This window comes from Anser anser (assembly GCF_964211835.1).
Source record: "Anser anser genome assembly, chromosome: 18".
Lineage (NCBI taxonomy): Eukaryota > Metazoa > Chordata > Aves > Anseriformes > Anatidae > Anser > Anser anser.
The window spans coordinates 3,601,378-3,622,812 of record NC_139739.1 but is presented as its reverse complement, the minus strand read 5'-3'; the positions used below and the strand labels follow the sequence as shown (position 1 = coordinate 3,622,812).

General features: G+C 48.8%; 2 protein-coding genes across 11 annotated transcripts; one reads left to right on the top strand and one right to left on the bottom strand.

Moving 5' to 3' along the window:
• Positions 1-476: 476 nt before the first annotated feature.
• CDK2AP1 (cyclin dependent kinase 2 associated protein 1) lies at positions 477-16,972 on the top strand. Of its 6 annotated transcripts, none has more exons than XM_083804398.1 (4): positions 477-707; positions 12,278-12,384; positions 13,251-13,377; positions 16,131-16,972. In XM_083804398.1, exons 2-4 carry the CDS (start codon positions 12,307-12,309, stop codon positions 16,196-16,198), a joined length of 273 nt encoding a protein of 90 aa, XP_083660524.1. In that variant the 5' UTR covers positions 477-707; positions 12,278-12,306; the 3' UTR covers positions 16,199-16,972. The 6 variants fall into 6 exon arrangements, with proteins under 6 accessions (XP_083660524.1, XP_083660522.1, XP_083660525.1 ...); XM_083804396.1 differs by lacking the exon at positions 477-707 and adding an exon at positions 1,404-1,827; XM_083804399.1 differs by lacking the exon at positions 477-707 and adding an exon at positions 2,439-3,398.
• On the bottom strand, positions 16,901-21,372 carry MTRFR (mitochondrial translation release factor in rescue). Of its 5 annotated transcripts, none has more exons than XM_083804391.1 (5): positions 21,252-21,324; positions 19,602-19,695; positions 19,149-19,459; positions 18,270-18,510; positions 16,901-17,243 (listed from the first exon to the last, which is right to left on the bottom strand). In XM_083804391.1, exons 2-4 carry the CDS (start codon positions 19,609-19,611, stop codon positions 18,298-18,300), a joined length of 534 nt encoding a protein of 177 aa, XP_083660517.1. In that variant the 5' UTR covers positions 19,612-19,695; positions 21,252-21,324; the 3' UTR covers positions 16,901-17,243; positions 18,270-18,297. The 5 variants fall into 5 exon arrangements, with proteins under 5 accessions (XP_083660517.1, XP_083660519.1, XP_083660518.1 ...); XM_083804393.1 differs by having other exon boundaries at positions 19,558-19,695; positions 21,252-21,317; XM_083804392.1 differs by lacking the exon at positions 21,252-21,324 and adding an exon at positions 20,969-21,232.
• Between the last annotated feature and the right edge of the window lie 63 nt (positions 21,373-21,435).

Genomic DNA, 21,435 nt, shown 5'->3' with positions numbered 1-21,435 from the left:
AGCGCGGCATGCCCCTCGCCTGCAGGACTTCACTGCCCGTCCAGGAACCAGCAGGCAGGCAGTGATTTACAAATCTGAATGCGGAGTTTGGGGGATGCAGACTTCTAAATGACACAGCGCAGGGTGTGAGGGTTTACCTGCGCTATCTTTCAGGACTCTGATGAGAATTACACTCTCAAAGCCTTGTGCACTGCAGTGAAAATACTGTCACTTGCACATAATTCTGTGCTTGGGGCTCTCAGGTCCCCTCTCTAAGAGAAGAGAGCACAGATCACTTGTAAGAGTGAGGATTTGAGGTAAAATACAAAACTGTAACACATTAATGTATTTTATCTGGTACCAGTCCTAATCTTCAGATGTTTCTTTCACGCAGTGTGCAGTCGTTAGGGCATGAGCCGGGGAGCTCAGCATCTGGCTTGCTTGATTCTCCTCCCTGCTGAGGAAATCACCCAGCTGCCCCGCGATTTTTGCTGTGTCTGTGCGAGGGAGATGCTCTCTGCCTCCCTTGGCGGAGCAGTCCTCGACCAGAGATGCTACAGGCCCGAACCAGCGTCACTTCAAAGGAATTTGCCCCTGACTTCCAAGGAGCGGGACTGGGCTCCCTGCCTTTGCCATCTCTGGCACTAAAAGCAGCAGATAGCATTGGGCAGACGTTAGCCTGGGCAATAAAACCGCAGGCGCCCTCACCGGTCCTGGAGTGTCTTCTGGTAAGGCAGATGTGGGTCTCACCTTGGGGGTCTCACCTTGGGGGTCTCAGGTCGAACAGCGTACCCTTGGAGGGGCTGTCCAGGTCCTGAGTGGTTGTATATTGGTAAAAACCGAGTAATTTAACGATGACAGAGGATGGGAGACGAGTTGTGGAGTGGCAGACGCAGGCTAAAAAGCTTCATAATTTCTCCTGCAAGTTTAGAAAAATAAATATATATCTTTGGTGGGCAAGCTTACAGCTGCTCGCGAGCAGAAAACGAGTCAATTGTGAACAAAAATATTTATTTTTTAATTAATCTACGTCGGCCTTCAACCTTCAGGCGGGTAGAAAATAGTGGTCTGAAAGAAAAAGAAAAATAAAGGAAAGGCAGATTTTTCCTTGGCGGCATCTGAGGGGAAAAAAAGAATAATATTCTAAAATTATCAACAGGTATTTTCCATCGAAATTGGTGGGGGTAGAGGTGGGGGGGGAACGCCGGGCTCGGTGCGAGCGGGCCCTGAGGGAGGCGGCAGCCCTTCTCCTCAGCCGGGGGCTGGCGGCCGCGGCCCCCCCCCGGCGCACGGCGCGGGCAGGGCCGCCGCGGAGGCGAAGTTTGCGGCCGAACTTTGCGAAGTTCATTAAAACGCCCCCCCCCCCCGGGCCCCCCCCGCCGCCGCCAGCCCTCCTCTCCCCTCCTCTCCCCTCCTTCCCTCCCTCCCCGCCCGGCTCCTCCGGCGGCGGCGTCCCTGAGGGGAGCTCCATTGTCTGGGAGGGGATGGCGGCGGCACCCCCCCGCCGCCGCGCCCCCTCCGCGCCCCCGCCGCGCCTCGGTGCGCGGGGCGGCGGCGGCGGGCGGCGGGCGGCTGCCTCGTCTCCCCCAAAGTTTTGGGATCGGCGTCTCCTCATGATGTATGGATGATATATTGCATTGTGGGTGTCAATATAACTGACGGCCATATTTGCCGGTGCCTGCTACCGCTGTAAACAACCCAAAGTGTCTGGGAGACGCGGAGACGCTTCGGTGAATTTCGGGACGCCTCTCCTCCTCCTCCTCCTGCTCGCCCCGCTGGCCATGTCTCTGGGAATGTCCTACAAGCCCAACTTGAACGCCCACATCCCCGGGACTCCCCTCACCCCGGGTAAGTCCGCGGCGGCAACTGGGTGGCAAGTTTGGGAGGCGTGCGGCGGGGGCCCCGCCGTGCCGCCCCGGCAGCCCGCGGCGAGCCCCGGCCTCGAGTTTTTCTGCCCGGTCCCGCTATGGCGGGGCAGCGAGCTCTCCGCGCCCGGCTCCGCGCCGCCATTACCGGGCGCTCGCCCGCCCCGCGCCGCCCCGCGCCGCCCCTCCGCGGGGGCGCCGGGAGCCGCCGGGCCGGCCCCCGAGCCGCCTCCGCCGCCGCCGGGAGGGAGGGAGGGGGGGGCTCCTCCGGCCGCCGGCTTTCCTCCATGCCCGGCTCCCCGGGGCGGCTGATTGATCTGGATCAGGAATATTCCGGCGGCGCCTCAGCGAGGACCGCTGCTGGCGGGACGCCGCAAGTGCCGCTCGCCCCGCGCCTCGCCTCGCCTCACGCCCGCCGCCGCCGCCGGGCCGCGCTCCTCAGGAGCTGCGGGGCCGCCCGGGACCCCGGCCCCGCGCCCTCCGCCGCCGGGGGGGTCTCGGTCCCCGCTGCCCCTCAGCGACCGGGGCTCGGCGGGGCGGCCCGGGCGAGCGAGCCCTCCCCGCTCACCCCCAAATATTTTTGGAAGTGTGTGTGTGTGGGGGGGCACAGGAATTCCTCTTTATTTCCTACAAAAACACTCCTTATTCCCCTCCACCCCCTTGCATCCATACAGGAGCCTTTCCAACTTTCCTCCGTAAAAAGTTTCCTTGATGGGATTAACTTTTTTTTTTTTCTTCTTTTTCCCCCCTGCCTTCCAGAGGTGAGGGCAGGCGGGTGCTGGTGCCCGCTGGGGTCTGCGCCCCGGGGTGCGCGGCCGCCCCGCTGCAGCCCGAACAAAGCCGCAGCGGCGATCGCTTGGCTCTGGGATATTTGGAGGGGATCTCGCTCGTATTAAACAGAACCAAAATGGAGAAGTTGGTGCTGACTTAAAATTAATATTCCCGTCTCCCTTTCCCTCCTGCGCCAGCCTGCGGGGATGCCACCAGTCCGTCCGCAGGCAGAAAAGCTGATTTTTTTAAATTTCTTTTATTTTTGAGAAGGGAAAGTTTGGCTGCTTGGTTTAGGAGGGAGGGAGATCTGCCCCGGTGCGTGGTCGTAATCCTGGGATGTCGATGAACGAAAGGGATTAACGAGATGCACCTCTGCCCTAGCTACCGGGAGAGCGGCCGTCTTATTTTACGGCGAGGAATTGTCACCAGCTGGTGCATGAGCCGAGGTCCCCGCGCCTCAGCCGCCTGCGTGCGGGAGAAGCTCTGATCCTGCTCGGAGCTGAGCTCGGTGGGGCTGCGAGCGCTGAAGGGCTCGGCGAGCCGGGCGGCGGCGTGGGGATTGCCGTGGGGCCGCGCGCTGCCCCGCGAAGGGGTCAGGAAGCAGGGGATGTGCTCAGGATTTTTGACAAAAAGCAGAAGTGTCACCGGAGGGGAAAAAAAAAAAAAAGAAAGAAAGAAAGAAACAAAACAAAGCCCAGCAAGGGAAACCGTTCTCCTGCCGGCTCCCACGAGAACCTGTGCCTGGCGCTCCGGAACAGCCGTAAAATTGCAGGGGGAACAAAGGTGGTATTTTGCGATGGTGGGTGAGGGGTGCGGGTTAGGTCGTGCCGCGGGGGGACCCGGGGCTGGCCGCTCCGCCGGCGAGGGCTGCGAACATGCCGCTCACAGCGCGAGCTGAGCGGTGAAGTTTCTGTCTCCGGTCCTCCTGCTGCCGTGCCCGTGTGCTTTCTAACGCTCCTGCTGCGATCGGGGTTTTAGATTCTTTCATGCAGTTTTATCTTTCCTACCCCCCCCTTCCTTTTTTTTTTTTTTTCCCCCTCCGTAATGGCAAGTTAGCGGCAGTTCGCTGTCATGTTAGAACTATTCTTGTCTAAGTTGTCCTCTTTCCTCAGTTCGGATCATCCTCAACACCCCCAGAATCTTTTCAATGAAAGAACGTCCTCCTCGGAATCCAAAATGGGCTCTCTCTTCCCTCCCTGTCTTCTGCCATTATCCTCACGCACCAGCTCTTCCTCTAGCTAGTGGTATTGCCAGCACCGTGGCCTAAGGCCAAGGGAGTTAGACAAAGCAGTCCTTGCAGTTGCACATATCGCGTTCGGAGTGATATGACTGCAGATGGCCCCCTCCTTTCTGGAGCTTGATTCTGAGTTGGAGGAGATTGCTTCGCTATTGTGCTTGCACTGAATGCCCCCAGCCAGGAGCAGAAATCCGAGGGTCACTTCCAAACCTGGGGTGAAGGAACCCCCCTCCCCCGTCCTGCAGAGGAGAGGAAAACAGGAAATCTGTCCCTTTTGGCCTGAAACCAGCCCTGCAGAAGCCTCTCCGTGTGCATGCTGAGTATTTTGGTCTCAGCCGACGGAGGGCTCTGGCCAGCTGTGGATCTCGCAGGGATTTTCCTCTGGGAGGTAACGCTGCTTCCCTGCAGTGCAGGGCTTCTGGTGCAGGAGTGTTTGGGCAGGCAGCGTCGGCTCAGCTCCTGGAGCCGCGTCCTCTCTGCAGAGCTAACTCCTTTCAAGTTTAGCCCGAGAGCGGCTGCTCTGCGAAATCGTGCTTAAACTGCGCTCAGTGAGTGGCCCGGTGAGGTGAAGCAGTTGTGCTCGGTGGGTGACTGTGCTCCGTTCTGGCACGGGAGCGTGCTGGGGACTGGGAAACCTGGGCTGAAGTCCTGGGGGAGAGGGGCTGCCTCGGGACGGGGGCAGTTTGGGAGGAAGCCTCCGTGGGGCCGTGGGCAGGTCAGGGATGGCTGCGGGTGAGGAAAGCGCAGCTGCTCCGCAAGTGAGCCAGGATGCTGGGAGCATCCGGGTGCGGACTGCTCTGCCTCACACCAGGCTGCGGGAAGGAGGTCGTGGTGTCACAGCAGGGTTCGGTGCCCGTTCCTCCTCGCCTTGCCCTGGTCAGTGGTGACACCCTTCAGGGGTGCCTGCAGCCAGGCTTGTAGCGTTTTGCCCAAATTATCCACCTCCCTCCTGGGGAGCCTGTGCTCTGGGAATCAGGCCCCTGCGTGTAGTGCTGTCAGTTCCAAACCGCCTGTGCTCGGGGAGCCCCATTTAACCTCCCGCACAAGCACCTGCCCTGCACGGCAGGTAAGCGGGACCTGTGCTGCTGCGGCTTTTCCTTCCAGCCTTACCTGGCCCTGCCATGCCCCAGGGGAACCTCTGTTACCCTTTCTAGCAGCATTTCGGTTTGTTTTTATTCTCTTGCGTATTGTACTGAATCCTGCAAGGCACAGCTTCCTCCTCGTCTTGTGCTTTATATTGTTTAACTCAGCTCCTCTGTGAGAGGGCCAGCCGCTGTGCTGAGGTAAAGTGGGGCTTCTCCACTGGCTTCGGTGGGAGCAGAGAGCTTTACACCAGCTGTGTAGTTTGTAGACTGCTGTTTTTTAGTTTATATTTCGGCTGGATGATCACAGTCACTGCCCAGATGGCCGCTCTCACAGAGCTGTGGTCAACGGCTCCGTGTCCAGGTGGAGACCAGTGACGGGTGGCGTCCCTCACAGGGCGGTGTTGGGACCGGTGCTATTTAATGTCTTTGTCGGTGACATGCACGGTGGGATTTTGGGCACCCTCAGCGAGTCTGTGGGTGACCCTGAGCTCTGTGGTGCCATCGACACCTCAGAGGGAAGGGCTGCCACCCAGGGCTGCCCAGGCTCGAGAGGACACGAGCTGGCACTGCGTGCTGGCAGCCCAGCACCCAACGGTCCCCTGGGCTGCATCGAAAGCGGTGTGGCAGCGGGGCGAGGGAAGGGATCGTCCCCCTCTGCTCGCCCCTGTGAGGCCCCACCTGGAGGGGCCCCAGCGCCAGAAGGACGCGGAGCTGCTGGAGCGGGGCCAGAGGAGGCCGCGGGGTGCTGGGAGGCCGGGGCGGCTCCGCTGCGGGGCCAGCCGGGAGCTGGGGGCGTGCGGCCTGGGGAGGAGAAGGGCCCGCGGCTGGCAGGGCCTAGGGGGGACCTGTAATCGGGGGTGTGGTGACGGGACCAGGGGGAATGGTTTTAAACTAAACAGGGCAGGTTTAGAGGAAGTATTGGGGAGAAATTTTTCACGCAGAGAGCGGCGAGGCAGAGGAGCTGTGGGTGCCCCGTCCCTGGGGGTGCTCAAGGCCAGGCTGAATGGGGTCAGGGGCAGCCCGGTCCAGGGGCAGGAGTCGTGCCCGTGACAGGGTTCGGAACCAGAATGTCCCTTCTGACGCAGACCATTCTGTGATTCTATAGTTCTGTGATTTTCCTGTTTCTAGGCATTTTCTGGCTCTGTTGTGGATATTAACCAGCATTTTGTACAGAGTATGAACTGGTTTGAGAACGGTAGTTTTAAGATGCAGAAGCCAGCAGAAAGAGCTTGGGGTGTTTCTTTGGTTTTATTCTAATTCTTGCAAAAATGGCAGGCTTCGAGACAAAACCCTATTCCTGTAATAAAACTTAAAAACCTGCGTGTGTAGGATCTGGAGAAACAAATTCTGTCAGACTGTGACAAGGGAAGGAAGGAGCTGTGCCTTGGCTCCCCGTTACTGAGTGGTGACCTGCGCAGCAGGCACTGCCGCAGCTGGGGACCAACGGGGCTGTCAGAGCAGCTGCTGCACCTCACAGCGACCAGGAGCCTCGTGGTGGACAGCACGAATTCTCTCTGAGAGGTGAACCAGAAAGAACTTCGCTAACCAGGGCTGTTGCTTGCAACTGGAGAGACCAATTTCATTCAGTCCTGCGAGGTGAAACCGGGCACGCTACTAGGTCACTCCTTATGAAGACCGCAGTGCACACTTGCATGAGCAAATGCCTTGCTTGTTGCCCTTTACAGACAGCTTAGGTTTCATATTGTTGTCCAGATTGAGAAGCCAGTTTTTAGAGTGGGAGTGCTGGAAGGAATGCTGTCATAAGCAATGCAGGGAGCAAAGTGTTCACATCTCAGCAGAGCGGATAGTTTTTAGGACACATAGCTGATATTCCGTCCCCAAACCCTCAAGATTCAAACTGAAATTTGCTGGTTCTCTGGTCACTTGAAATCCATGCGAGGTTAAGAGCAGTCTGAAAAGAAACACAGTAAGCATGTTTCAGAATTAGCAATTTTTGAGTGGACTTGTTGGGACATTTAGAAAACTGGCATTTTTGGCTTTGTCTACCAGAGCGTTTAGGTTCAAAGCAATGAACGGTATGGTTTTCTCAACCAGCAAATCTCCTCATCGTCCCCACCCACCACTTGTTGGTTGAGTTGCAGGGTGGTTTTGGTTCATGCAAACTTCATTCCTTTTGCATAAAAGTAAACCAGAAGCTGCGCTCCAGTTGTGCAACGCTGGCACTGCATCCTTTAATGGGAACTTAGGACCCAAACCAAAGGCAGCTTTGAGCCATATCCATGCTGCAAACACTTGGCCTGGGGGACCTGACTGAAATGTAGACCTAAATCCTACCCCCTCGCTCCAGCTACATGTGGTGTACACATCCTAAATTCTTCGATCTTTTGAACCGTTCCCATTGTGCCAGATAACTCGGTAATACAAAAATTGCTTGTCTTAAGCTAGAAAAGAAGAATGGTGGGGAGTCTGAGGGACTGTCTTTTGTTTTTCTGATTAAAAAAAAAAAGGGAGGAGGAAGAAAGAGCAGACATAAAACATGGCCGTTATCCACATGGAAAGATTAAATGGAACGAGAGTACCAGAGGAAAGGCCCAGAGTGTGACAGATCAAAAGAGCAAGGCCTCTGGCTGTTACGATAAAGAATGTCCTAGTTCTTGAGAACATATTTATATGTGTGTTCTGGATTTTTTTTAATGAAATAGTTTTATTCAAAGAAAGGTCTGTTTCTACCACATGGGCTGTCTGAGGGGGGAAGTAGTGGGTGAAAATATAACTTTCACAGCCAGTCCTATAAGGAATGTTTTGTGCGAATGAGAACGGGTTCCATTATTTTAAATTAAAAAAAAAAAAATTATTGGAGGGCTGGGGGAAATGGGGGTTGTCAGCATTTTTTGCTCTGGGTTGGCAGCTCCTGTACAGCTCGGCGTGTTGCTTGGCTGTGCAGTAGATCTGCTTGTGCAGACACGCATGTGGTGTCCCACGGATGGCAGGGAGCTCTCGCTGAACTTCAGCCAAAGTGTGCGGAGGGCTAGGGAGTCAAATGTTCTCGTAGCCAGGCAGAACACTGCAACCGTGTTTCAGGCTGTGTGCAAAGACTCGTCGCAGAAACAGCTGCGATGGGGTTACGTCTCTCCCCAGGCTGGAAGGTACTTGCCCCGCGGCGTACGTTAGGAGCAGCTCACGTGAACGCTCCTCGTGTGTTCCGCTGCAAATTTGGCCATTTTAGGGCAGAAGTTACGTCCTCGCAGGTAAACTCCTGGCTGTCTCATACTGCATACCTGCAGGGATCTCTTCTTAGATACTGTCGTGTTCCTGAGTACAAAGAGTCGGTAAAATGGCAGCAGCTTACACTTGCAGCTTTATAGGACCTTACAAAGTGCAGGTGGTAGAGAAACACATATCCAGTGGGGTTGGCTCTACTTGCCTAAGTCAGTTTTATGGGAGTAACTCATTGAGTTGAGGAACTATTCCTGATTTTTCCTTGCTGTTTGTGCAAGTTAAACAGGGTGCTGTTGGAGCTGTGTGGATGCCATGGCATCTGCTGGGAGCAGATCAGGTGAGTACCCCAGCGTTCCTGTTCCCACCACTTCCTTGTGGGGTGCACAGTAAGCTGCCTTTCCAGTTACTTCTCCAGCAAGCAACAGCAATTAAGAATTAAAACTCAAGACTAGCAAATTGCTGCTCAGGCTCGGAAGCAGTAGCGGAGGAACTGAGTGGATCCCTACAAACCTATCAGAAATTAGTGGGGAGATTCATGGTCAGTGGGAGTTCAGGGAAACAAAGGTTGGTTCTTGATCCTTTGTCTTCCAGGGTGTTCAGTGGGGCTCCGGGAGACCGCTGGAAGGAAGAGATCTTGCCAAAAAAATCTAATTTCTTTTTGCTGTACTGTAAACCTCCCCCACCCATTGGTAAAGGGTAATATTGATTAACAAGAAAATCACTGTATTTTTGTGGGGAAAAAAACACTTCTGTCAGTCTTCTCTGTGAATACAGAAATAAAAGGCATTGTTGGCACAAGAATAAATGGCTATATAAAAGGTTTTGTATACATTTAATTAGGAAAGCGGAGGGAGGAAAGTGTGTATATTAATTTAGGTTTTAAACAGCAGCAAGTGCTAAGACAATTTGGGAGGTGATACACAGTGTCACTCGAATTCAGTGCCAAGCACACTCCCTTTTCGATTCTGTCAATTCGTAACTGTCTTGTCTCCATTGTTATTTTAACATGAGATAGCAAGCCTCAGTTTAGATCCCCCCTCCTTTTTTCCTCTCTAGTGAATACCTAATCATCAAACTGATTTTTGACTGGGTCTTGACTGCGAGACTCGCTGGCCTAATTTTGCTTCCTAACAGTAATAGCAGTAGCTGGTGATATATATATATTTTTTTAAATCTGGGACGTACAGGATGTTCAGACATGCAGATGGCAGATGTATTTCGGGTTAATTGACTAATAGTCATCTAAGACCCAGGGCTTCTCCTCGAGATTAACATACGGAGCGATAGGTCAAAAAGCCTAAGGTCCATTACCCTGCGAGATAATAATACCCCCACAATTAATTTCAGTTTCACGATTGCATCATCCTAAATTGAGGTGAAATCGGGGATTTTTCATTTTCCTTTCCCTCCAGCAGAGTTTGAGTGGCGCAACTTCTGGCATGGGTGTGCGGAGCCTGGTGCCACGGCCAAGTCAGATCCTTTTCTTTGTTCTCAGGGCCTGCTGCTGCTGATAAAGTGGTCGGCGCATGGCATTATGTCTTATTACATTTTTGATGCAGACTGCAAAGAAACGGGTAAACTCACCATGGTTACCACGATCTGTCATTTGGCAGGGCACGCCGTACTCAGCGATGGCCTCTAGTGTCTGCAGCACAGCTCTGCATACGCCTGGGTACGGGAGACAATACAGCACCCCTGGCTGCCAAGCGGCACCCGCTGCCGAGCTGCCTGCTAATTCCCATGGGCAGCGATGCTCAGACTCCAGCGGCGGGTCCTTACTCATCGCTGCCTGTTGCAAGTTCGCCTCGTTTGTTTTCGTAGCTCCGTGCCGACTGAGTCACTGCCGGCCTCGCGCTCCCGTGCCGAGGCCAGCTCCTGTCCACTGCAGTGCCTTGCGTCTGCCAAGCTTGGGTTGGCCCCGGATTCACTGCTTTGTCTTGCCGCGTCGTGTTTCCAGGAGGGCTTTCTCTCTTACCTAGACGAGCCCTGTGGTGTTATTTCGTACAGGCGAAGCACGTGTCGTCGTTTCACTCAGCATGACCTGAAATAATTACCATCTATATTGTCATTAACTGAGATGGTGGTGGTGGAAAACGGTCTTGGTTTTTGTTCTGCTGAGTGGGTAAAGCGGGATGCCTGAGCTTGGTCATCTGAGTCCTGGCCTTGGTTCAGAACCAGTTTGGAGCTCCCAGGGCTTGTGTGCATGATGGGTGACTGCCTGCGGTAACAGCTTAGGAACAAGTCCTTACAGGACGGGTCTTTTGTTTTATTGTACGCGAGGAAAAATCGCTTAAGTCTTTCTTTACTTAATCGAGGTAATTAAACCTTCCTACCGTATAGCACAAAGGGTTCGTTAAGGTTTTTGGAGCATTTTGAAATCTTTGGAGGAAAGATGCGGTTTGCTGTTGTGCCGCGTTTGATAAGTGTTGAAATTCAGTCATCTGGACGTGAAATGTTGGCTGAGTTGTAAGTACAGAAATCTTGCAATTGTGCATGCATTTCGAGCTGATAATGTGAAGAACTGATTGAGAGCAGAGCTGGCATCCGTGCTGTTTCTTCACAGTGCAGGAGCCATACTCCATGGGTGTGTTTAGTTTAGTTTTTTTTTGTTTTTTTTTTTTACTATTCTTCAGCAAAATGTGACAATTAGCTCCACGTGAAACTGTAGTAACAGAAACACACATTGTAATGCCAGAAAATTTACCAGCTTAGTTAAAGACAGAGAAACCTTCTTTTTTTTTTTAAGTTGACCTAGTGACCAGCCCAGTTTACCTTCGTTAGGATTTCACGTCTAGTTAAAATTAAGAACACGCTCTCTTCTCGTAACAAAGACGCCACCACAATGATATCCTGTGATTAATTCTGAAGTGGAAAGAGACTTCCCAACTGAGGAGGAGAGCCTGTTCAGCAGCGCTTTTCACAAACTACTGGCTTTCTGTTTCTTTTTGTAGTGAGGGGAAACAGGGATTGAAATCACTTGCAACTTTTAAACAAAGCTAGTGATTTACATAGTTCTGAGCCCCAGTGACTTTTGGCATCAGTTTAATTTAGATTCAAATGAAGGCTGGAGAATAAGATCTGTTCCCCGTGGGGAAGGCAGTTGGGAATTTTCAGCAAGGAAGTTTGTAAGAGGGCAGATTTTTTCCGACAGCAGGCAGGCTGTGTCTGTGCCTGCAGGCGAAGACAGCAGCATCAGTGGATGCAGGGGCACTTAGCTGCAAGAGTGGAAAAGAGCAGCAGCTAGGTCGAACATCGCCTTAGTCCTGAGTGCGCAGTCCGTAACCAGCAGGTCCTCTAAAGCGGTTGTAAAACGGGCAGCATAATTAAGGCCTTCAAGAAAAGTCTAAGGGTTGCTTCTCAACCCCAAATTCTTCCCGTTGTGGGGTGGAGAGGTGTTTTGATTCCTCATTTCTGGAGCAGCTCGCCAATGATCACATCTGAGTCTGCTTCTTTAACTCTTAGCTGAGTCAAAACCCTGTATGTATATACATATTTTTTTTATATAACAATAGAAAAAGTAACCATAACCCAAAGAGATGTTATTTTTCCTTAGGTTTATGCGGCGCTGTTTGACTTGCTAAAAATGTTTGGTATCACACAAAGAGGAATAACGCTAGTGCTCTTCACCTCCGATGTCACAAAATGAGCAGCAGATCCGATATACCTCAACCGACTGTTCTCTATGAATAGTTTTGGCATCAGCTGAAAATAGTACCGAGGGTAACTTGCGTTGACCATGTGATGACACTTTGAGTTGCAAAATTGCTTTCAGATAACTTGCACTGAAAAAGTAAAAATAGCACAGCACGTTAGAGTCATCTCTGTGGAATGTATATATGCAAAAATAGGGCTCCTTAATATTTGGTTTGTCTCGGCAGAACAACCTGTCATGTTACACCGTTTCACTTTTAGGCAAACAATTTGGGCTGATAATGTTGCAGGCTGTGCTATTTTCAAATGTACAGCAAACATTAGGGAAGCGTTCATTTAACTGTTCTCTTCCTAGCGAATAGTGTGGCTCTGGAATGGCGTTAGTCGGCTTGGACAAAGGTGAGAGGTTACAGCTTTAGAAAAGAGAAAAGCTACCTAAGGTGTGTCCCAACGTAACCGGCTAATCCATCTTTACATAATAACAGATTTTTTTCTTTTTTTCTCTGCAGCTGGGAGTGTTCACTCTCCCTCCACAAGTATGGCAACGTCTGCGCAATACAGACAGCTTATAAACGACTACGGCCCCCCATCCCTAGGGTACACACAAGGGATGCAGGTACAGCTCTGCTTGTTTTGCTTTAACCAGGTCACCGACCCTACGCTTGCATGGTTTGCGTGGATCGTGGCCTGTAATCTGAGGTGTTCCTCCCTCCCACCAAGGTTTGAAATCAAACCCAAATGGCAGACTGATTCATCGCACATGTCTTGGGATCAAATTAGACTAAGCAGAGTGCTGAGTGAGATTAGTTACTAATTAACTGTTAGTCCCTTCTGAGTCACAGTGAACCATGTCTTGAGTTATGTTCTGCTAGGAAGGGCTGTGGCATTTTTTAAAATTATTCGTTAGAAAAGTGATATTCCTACACCTTTAACTGTTTTCCTTGGGCAGACTGATAACGTAAGATTTACAGTCTCATGAAGTGCGTGTTACAGACATTCCTATGGGCAGCTTCAGGAATCCAGCTGGTTTCTTTCTGTGAAATTTGTTAACCACTTTACAGGATTCCCCTTATCATATGGGCAGTTTTGTTTTATCTACGCCTCACTCTCCCTACCTAGCTAACTCCTCCACAAAATATACATCTGAACATTGATAAAAGCAGAGAGAGGGTTAAAGAAGTAGTTCTGTTTGCTGGTTTTGTAGAACTGTTTTAACTTCTGTCTCACGTAAGGTTCCAATCTTGTAGTTGCATCCTCCCAGTTAATTCTGATTTTGGAAGGGCACAGAGCATTGTGTCCAACTGTAGCAGGAAGGGCAAAAAGAAAATAATGTTTACATAACAAATGCGAAATTTTACTTAAAAAGAAGAAAAGTGGCTTCCAGGGCTATTTCTGGTCCTCTGTGAATTTCCATTTGCTGTTTGTTCTTGTTGTTTTGTTTTTAGCAGTGTTTAATTGAGATCAATCTACTTTCAACTACAGGGTACCAGCAGCAGTCAAGTACCGCAAAGCAAATATGCAGAACTTCTAGCTATCATAGAAGAATTAGGGAAAGAGATCAGACCCACGTACGCTGGGAGTAAAAGCGCGATGGAGAGGCTAAAACGAGGTAATGTTTGACTTTTTTTTTAAATGTCCCATGCCCTTTGTGTGCTGACTGCTTGTATACAGCTTCGTAACAGTGCTTCTCCTTGAAAGCGGACAGCTGTCTGGAGCTTGTTGGTAAACGAGGTGTATTAACCAGTAATTGAAACTTTGGTATACTCTATTCTTACTGGATTTGATAAACTAGTGGCCAAATGTGTTTCATGTGCACAAGGGGGTTTTCAGTTAATAGTTCAAAGTTATTTTAGAACCCTTATGTTGTCAGTTGGCGGTGTTCTGCCAGGTTCCTAGTCACTTGCTCGCCCCTTCTACTGCCTTTCCTCCCTAACCTGAGAAATACACAGCCAAGCATTGTTTACTTCCTCTCATAAACATCACCCACCTACTTGACCCAAGAACCTTTACTGAAGTGCATTTTGATTAGAGAAATATTACACGGTGGTAAATCACTCAGGCTGCTAGAGAGAGAGACAGGCAAAACAAGGTGGTTTTGTCAGCGAAAGCTGTTCAGACCGGGATGTCAAACAGACGTGTTCCTGCTCTCCGTGGAGCATCGGGCTGCTTAGGCTCCATTACCTGCTTCAAGTGGACGTCATTAGCAGTCTGCTCGTAAGGGACGCAGAAGCTTTTAGGCCTGGCTGATGAGGTCTCTTTAGCTTTGCTTAGTCAGCTAAAAGGGGTCACAGAAATGCCCTTTCCTCGCAGTGTAAAAGAAACCCCCACATTCCCCACTGCTGACATCAGCTTGACATTGTCCCCTGCAGGGGACGTGCAAGGGATATTTCTGAAGGAGCAGTGGGACATTCCACTGCTCGAGCTCCTGGAGTGACCCTGAGTGCCACCGACAATGGTTGCGCTGGCAGCTCTGTCCTTTGCCAGTATGTGTAGTTACCTTTTCCTCCCTCTCCTTGGTCCTTGTGCTGAGTTTGGCTCAAGCATTCGAACCTGAACGGGAATGTTATTGTAACAGACTAACTTCACCTCGCAAAGCCCCCTTACGTTCGCTCAGGACTACGAAGCTTTATTTAAGGCTCAACCATTATGGGAGAGTAATATATCTGCCGTGACATGCAATAAAATGACTAGTAGCTGTTCTGGGAAAGGATGCAATAAAGTCTGCTGATGAGTGGTAAGTGGAATCTGGCCCAGCTAAAATCAATGTTGCTGGAGTCTCTCTTTATTGCATTGCCTGAGTCAGTATTAATAGATCATGAATGGCAATAGGCTGACAGGGACGACCTGACAGGGACCGGGAGAGATGCAGACGTTCTTTGAACGGAACGGTTCGGTTAGGTGAGACAAAGTTGTTTTGCTCCTTCCTGCAGCGAGTATTTACTTAGCTAATGTAGGTTTAAGATTCAGTGCTGCCACTGCGACTGACTTGCAAATGCTGCAAAAAATCCAAAATAAGTACTTTCTGCTGCCATCTTTTGGTCACAAACATACCTCTCTTTGCATTTTGGGAGCCATATAGCTGAAGGAGCATGGGCAAGTGTGAGAGTAGAAGTGATCGAGAGTAACCATGTGACTGCAGCCTCCATGGCCATGTGGAGGTTATTGCTGAATAAAGTCCCTGTCCCCAGCTCCACCTGCTTCTAAGCACAAAGGCAGCTGACCTCTAAAATTGGCCAAATTCCCAGCGTTCTACATAATTCAGGGTAGTTCTGCTGCATAAACCGGGCGTCCTGCCACCAGATCCAGGCCCAGTATACTGGTCTGAGTGTGCATTTCTGCCTCCCACAGCTGCAGGATGCAGCTTTACTTGTCTGTGTCAACTTAACCCTCTGCAAAGCCTGGCACACGTCAAGTCCCAAATCACTCCTTGGATGTGGAGGCTGTTCTGGGCCAGCAGCCTTCTAGAGACAGAATCTATTACCTCTAAACAGAGATTAAACTTCATCTATTGCCTTATTGTCATTTGTCCACTCTTGTTAAGGAGCACGAATGAGCAGAGAAATCACCTGTCTTTTCCTGACATTAAAACATAACCTTGTTGGAGAGAAATCTGTCTGTTTCCTATTGTAAAATCTAACTCGAGCTCTATTCTTTGGGCAGCTCTGTGAACACGAATCTAGATTCAGATCCAGGATTAAAACTCAAGGTCCAGGTTGCTGAAACTCAAGGCAACAGGACTCTTAGTGGAAAATTCCACATTATGTCTATCAGATTAGAGTAGATACAGCAGCATGTAAGGCAGCGATGATTTACACTGGGAGCTGAGCCAGTTAGGAGGTGACTTTCCACACACAGCATAAAAAAATCCTCTTATATTTACAAAAGATGCAACTTGTGTTTAAGCAACTTTTTGAAGGCTTGGATTTTGATGCATCCACTTGGAAAATTATTCCAAGGTATTAATTAAGACTTTTAGACCTTGCTAAAATGATTCCCTAAATAACTTTGGATTTTTTTTCACCCCATTGTAGCAAAATAACTGTCAGGTTGGTAAGATTTATTTATTTATTTTTTAATTAAGTCCCTGATTGTAAATGGGCCTGCACTGCACGTTAAGATATAGCTCTCACTGCAGACCTACAGTGGCTGGTTTGGGCTATTTTCAATTTATAATGCCAGTTTGGGAAAGCAAACTTCTTTAGCAGTGGCTGATGTTAGGTAAGTGAGGGATCTCTCCCTTTTCTGTGGCAAGCTGTGGTAGCCTTAGCAACTCAAGACAGAAATACATAAACCTTTCTGTGGACTGTCATTGCGAGTGTCACCTTAATGAGATCACGTAAAATATGTCCCATTCTTTTGCAGGCATTATTCATGCCAGAGGATTAGTTCGGGAATGCTTGGCTGAGACTGAGCGAAACGCAAGATCCTAGCCCACCAATGCAGTTGCAAGATTTTCCATCTCTCAATGAAGAAAAAGTAATACCTATTCCTTCTGACTCTTGAAACGTTCAGACAAATTCCTTTATTTTGAATGTTTTATCTTTCTTTTTTTGCCCTTACAAAAATGTATAGTTAAGAATGATAAAACAAGGATTTTTCAACTTACTGAGGGTTTGCATTTTGTAAAGACATTAAAACTCCCTAAAATGTTTCTAAAACATGAAAACTGAACTGCATGCAGAGGAATGCTCTCTCTCCCAGGCTATATTTCAGTTCTCTTTTTATCCAGTCACAGTCCCATTCTGTTTATTTTAATTTTCACTATATTCACTTAACCCCAAATGGTCAATCTTTCGAAGTTTGACATAAGCTCTGAGGATTTTTTTTAATAAATGCAGAATAGCATGCTGTACCTAGTAGTCTGCTATGTCACAATTTGTCATACAGCATAGACCCTGCTTAGAAATAACCTTCCCCTCCTCTTACTTTTCCTTTTTTGTTCGTTTTGCATAAACATTTGCATGACTGTTAGTGCTTTGAAGTCCATTTAAAGTGCATGAGTTATATGGAAAATAGGGAAACCTATTAAATAATAACAAGGTCCTGAAAGGCTAATTTCTACATTAAGGCAGGAGATTTCAGTTTGTTTGACAAAAAAAAAAAAGAAAATTCTGGATAAATTACTAAAACTGTTATTTGCATCTTTGTATGTATTTATTACTTGATGTAATAAAGCTTATTTTCATTAACAATTTGTATTAAAAGTATCTACAGTCACTTTAATCAGATCCATACTCAGTGTACGAGAAGCAAAGACTTAACCTTCATGCAGGAGGCTCAAAATCAGGACGACAAGGGAACGGGCCTGCGGATTGCTGGGGAGTTTCCCTTGATGCAGTCAATGTCTCTAAGCGGGTGGTACAGCTGCTAGTAGCGTACCTTGCTTTCAAAATAGATATAACAACTTTGGTTCTTGAAGCTCTCTCCCTTCATTGTTGAAAGTCAGAACGCAGTGGCAGCCTGTGAGGGTTCTGCCTGAAAATTAAAGAGAAGCTCTGGTTAAGCAATTAGCGTTTTAACGGTATTAAAATAGGAAAGTATACCTCACTGGGGGCTCCAAAGTAACAGTAACAAAGGAAAAGCAGGTGCATAAAATGGGAAACTATCAAAATGAGTGAAGTTACAGAAATACCCAAGCTTAGCTGCAGCATAGCATAAACAGAACTGTTGTTCACTGCAGTACAACCAAATCTAAATCCTAAGGAAGACAGGATATCTGGGATATCTAACATATATGGAGCTATGGATCCCTGAAGAGAATGTAGTATTAAGAAGAAAAGTTAATTGCTTCACAGCTTGGATGAACTGGACTCTGTTGCCTCGGCAGGCAGCTCCCAATGCAGGTTGTTCTTTACTTCTAATGACCTAATTCTGCCTCTGAAGCGGAAGAAAATGTCTGATGAGCCCTCGCTTGCAGGAACGCCTTCCCTGGCTCCCCAGCAATGCTCATCACCACTCTAGGTAAGAGTTGTAAAGCTACTGTTTAAAATTCTTTCAGAATTGAGAGGGATGGAGCATCTGTGCAGGCAGTTAAGCTAACAGATCTGAAGGAGACTGCCCGTGACTGGTGGCTCTTTGTATCAGTGCATCTGTTTCCATCATCAGAACCAACAGCACAAAGCAACTTTTCATTTCTCATCTAAACCTGGCCACTGTTTCTGAAGAATTTCTATCAGTGGAGGCATTGTCTGAGTAAGGATGGAAAGACCTTTAAGGTCTGTTCTCCTTATTTACTGGAACTCCTACGAAACAGCCTAAGTTATCATACTAGGCAGAAGGATCCGCTTGCTTTTTTATCATCTTTTGAACTTGGCAGAAAAACAGATTACTAAATATGAGCAATGAGATGATGGCAGACAGATGTAAGAACACATACTGCTTTTAACACTTCAGTCTTACTGTAATAGCAGGTCACTACTCAAGATTTCAGCTGTCCTTATGAAACCCTACATTATAGTTAGTAGGAAAACTGTGCTTAGGCATGACAAACTTCTCCCTTACCCTACTAGAGCCAGTCGGTTCTCCATGTTTATTTGCTATCCAATTGTAGCATCTCTTTAAACTGCTTTTTCCTCTCTAGGTTTTCCTTTGCTCTTCTTTTTTTCTCTTGCTTCTTCTTCTCTGATGCTTTCTTCTCTTTAAAAACATCGCTATTTTCACCTTTGTAGAAGAGGTCAACTTTTTCCTGGAGGATTTTTCTGGCTATCTTTCGGTTCTGCTCCACTGATCTTGTTTGATGACACTGAAGAAACACAGTAGGACACTTTTATTACAACTTTGACCTGTGTATTCTTCTGTTTTCCTGCTAGAACTTTTGTATCCAGATGATGTATTTTGGTGAGGCTGCCTAATAGTGACTTGCTACTGGAACTTGTCAGACCAGCCTTTACATTAATCTGTAATTCTGTTGGCAAACAAGATTGCTTCCACATTACCTTGGAAGTCTGCTTCTGAGTTTAACTGAACTGTGTCTCCTCCTTCTCATGATAAGGAAGTACAGATTAATTGAAAAGTATTAACCCACAATAGTGGGCTAAGAGTAATGCTTAAAAAGAATTTGCAGATTATGATGAGTTAATGAGTACATTCTTAACTGACTCTCGTGGGAGACAGAAACGCAAAGGCTGTCACCGATAGGGTAAGGAGATACAATTTATTGAAACTACAAAATAGTACCGCGTGCCAAGGCTAGGAAGATGGGCTGTGACCCCACATTTATTTACCTACCATTAACCAAAACTGCTTTGTGCTGAGGTTCTTTACAATACATATAAATAAACTCTTCCTCTGTGACACTTGCGCTGTGATTATGCTCCACTATAAAAGGAGACTTGGAGGACATGATGCGACTTGTGACTTAATGAAATAAAATGTCGTTACCTTCACTACAATCCCAGATGGAATATGCTTCAAAACAACACAGTTGCTTGTCTTGTTAGTGGCTTGACCTCCTGGGCCATCACCTCTTACAAACTGTTCTTCTAGTTCTGCCTCAGTTAGTCCAAGGAGATTGAGAGAGTTCTTCTTTCCTGCTGCCTGAAACAAGGGCATTCTGAGCAGGGAAAACTGCTGCTTCCTCAAAATCCATGGCCTCCAAGATGCCGTACGTGCTTCTCTCAGTAAGAACGTAAAATGCAATAAACTTGGAACATTCATACAGAAATGAAGATACAGTTTCTCTGGAAAGAAACCTGAAACAGACGTAGGGAATAGGGTTTAGGATCAGAATCCTTCTTTTAAGATGTTCTAGTTTAGCTGCACATCCTGTGTGGTATTTTTATTTACTTACAGATTTATTTTCAAGGCTTTTTGAACTGGTTCATAGATACTTGCCTTGAAACATTTACCATTCCACATGGGATTTTAGTTCTGATTGCAATTAGGTTTCCTAAAATAGTCGAGATTATTTTTGTGTTGTTGAATGGATCTGGAAAACAGTAAATAAATTAAATCAGTATTCCTACCCCACTTGGAGAATACCAAATTTGTATTGCAGGCCAACAGGAAAGCCTTTGCTGACACTCCACGTGCACCCTGGTTCTCTCCTGCTGGCAAGAGTACCTACAATCCACCTGTCAAAACGTGCTTGAACTACATCGGGGGGGATTGCTGGGGTAGGAATCCTCTGAGGTTGCCTTAGACAGTTCTCAAAACTACTGAAAGAAACCTGCTGGAAGAAGCAGCAAATTTACGTACTGTAACTGACCTCATGTCCTGACTTCCCATGTTCATTGGCTTTAAGTCACGGAAGATTGCAAAGAGGAGGTGAAAGGAAAACAAAATAATAACAATTAAAAAAAAAAGTAGAACATTTCCATCCCAAGGACGTGGATATTACAGTCAGATTTGGGAGAACACATCTTGAGCAGTTAAAGTTAGAACGGGAAGGGGGATTTTTACCTCTCAGAATGATGCATGACTGGTCAGTCAAGACAATTGCCTGGTGGTACAGGGCAGAACTTGGGGATGTTCATTTGCAGTTCTAGATTAATCTATGATTTTGAATTCTGAGATTTTATTTTATGCTAGGCTAGTACAGGATACTGAGTAATCCCTACCTACACGGATTAGATAATCTGGACTTGTATTTTGAACTTGCCCCATTAAGGTGCTGTTTTCTAAGCGTTGGGGTCAGGCTATAGAGCGTACATAGAACTTGGTGAGTGGTCTGATGTGGTGAGCATCCTTCCGTGTTGACCCTGTTAACAAGCTTCGTTTTCTACTCTCATAACTTCCCATGCAGCCCATCAGAGAGCTTTGAGGGAAGAGAAAGAACCAAGAGGTAAGGAGACCACCAGGGTTTCACACACTGCTTCACACGGTGATCTCCTCCCGGTCAGGTTGTTAACGAAGCCCCAGGAGCTGGCACTACGCTTCATCCCCTCATGGAGGATGAGGAACGTCAGGTTCTACTGTTCTCAAGTGTCATTCTTCAACAAGGCGTTAGGTAAGCACTTAGTAAATGATTTCATGCTTGAAACATTTCATTTGCTTCAGCAGAAAATACTTCAGCACACGAAGCAGCAGCAGCACCGAGCAGTAAATACCCATACAAGCTAAACATCACCGATGAAGCCAACGTAAGTTCAGGAAAGCTTTTATTTGCAATTAAACACCTCCACTTGGCGGCACTAGAAGGCAACTCTTTTATTATTTTAACCGCAAAAAAACCCCGCAGACGAACTTCGCGGAGCCCCTACCTCGCTCTGAGCGAGCCCCTGCCCAGCAGCCCGGTTACCGGGGGCGCTGCCCGGCAGCAGCGGCTCGCTATAGGCCCGCGGGAACGGCGCCAGCGGCAGCAGGACCCCTGAGGAGGCTCCGCTCGGGAACCGGGGCCTCAGCGGGGCCGCACCGCGGCTTCACGGCTGCGGGGACCCGCAGTCACCGCGCCCGGCCCCCCCTCGGCCTCAGGGCACCGCCGGGCCCGCTGCAGCCCGGCCCCGTCCCGGCCCCCCGGTGCCGTCCCGGCCCCGCCGCCCTCACCTCAGCGCCCCGGGATGGCCGCCGCCCCCTGCCTCACTGCGCATGCGCGCGCGTCCCCTCACGCACCCGCTCGCCTCTGCGCACGCGCAGCCCCCGCAGGCGGGGGCACCGCCGGGTTGATTGGCACCCTCCCAGAGCCAATCGAGCTTCGTGCACGCCCTCCCCCCCGCCCTCCCCCAATCGA

Excerpts from the sequence above, each read along its gene's own strand:
- CDK2AP1 (XM_083804396.1), top strand. The coding sequence starts at position 1,761 with ATGTCTCTGGGAATGTCCTACAAGCCCAACTTGAACGCCCACATCCCC. Across the intron at positions 1,828-12,277 it reads CGGGACTCCCCTCACCCCGG|CTGGGAGTGTTCACTCTCCC; the intron begins GTAAGTCCGCGG and ends TTTTCTCTGCAG. Across the intron at positions 12,385-13,250 it reads GGTACACACAAGGGATGCAG|GGTACCAGCAGCAGTCAAGT; the intron begins GTACAGCTCTGC and ends TTTCAACTACAG.
- MTRFR (XM_083804391.1), bottom strand. Across the intron at positions 18,511-19,148 it reads CATCTGGGATTGTAGTGAAG|TGTCATCAAACAAGATCAGT; the intron begins GTAACGACATTT and ends GTGTTTCTTCAG.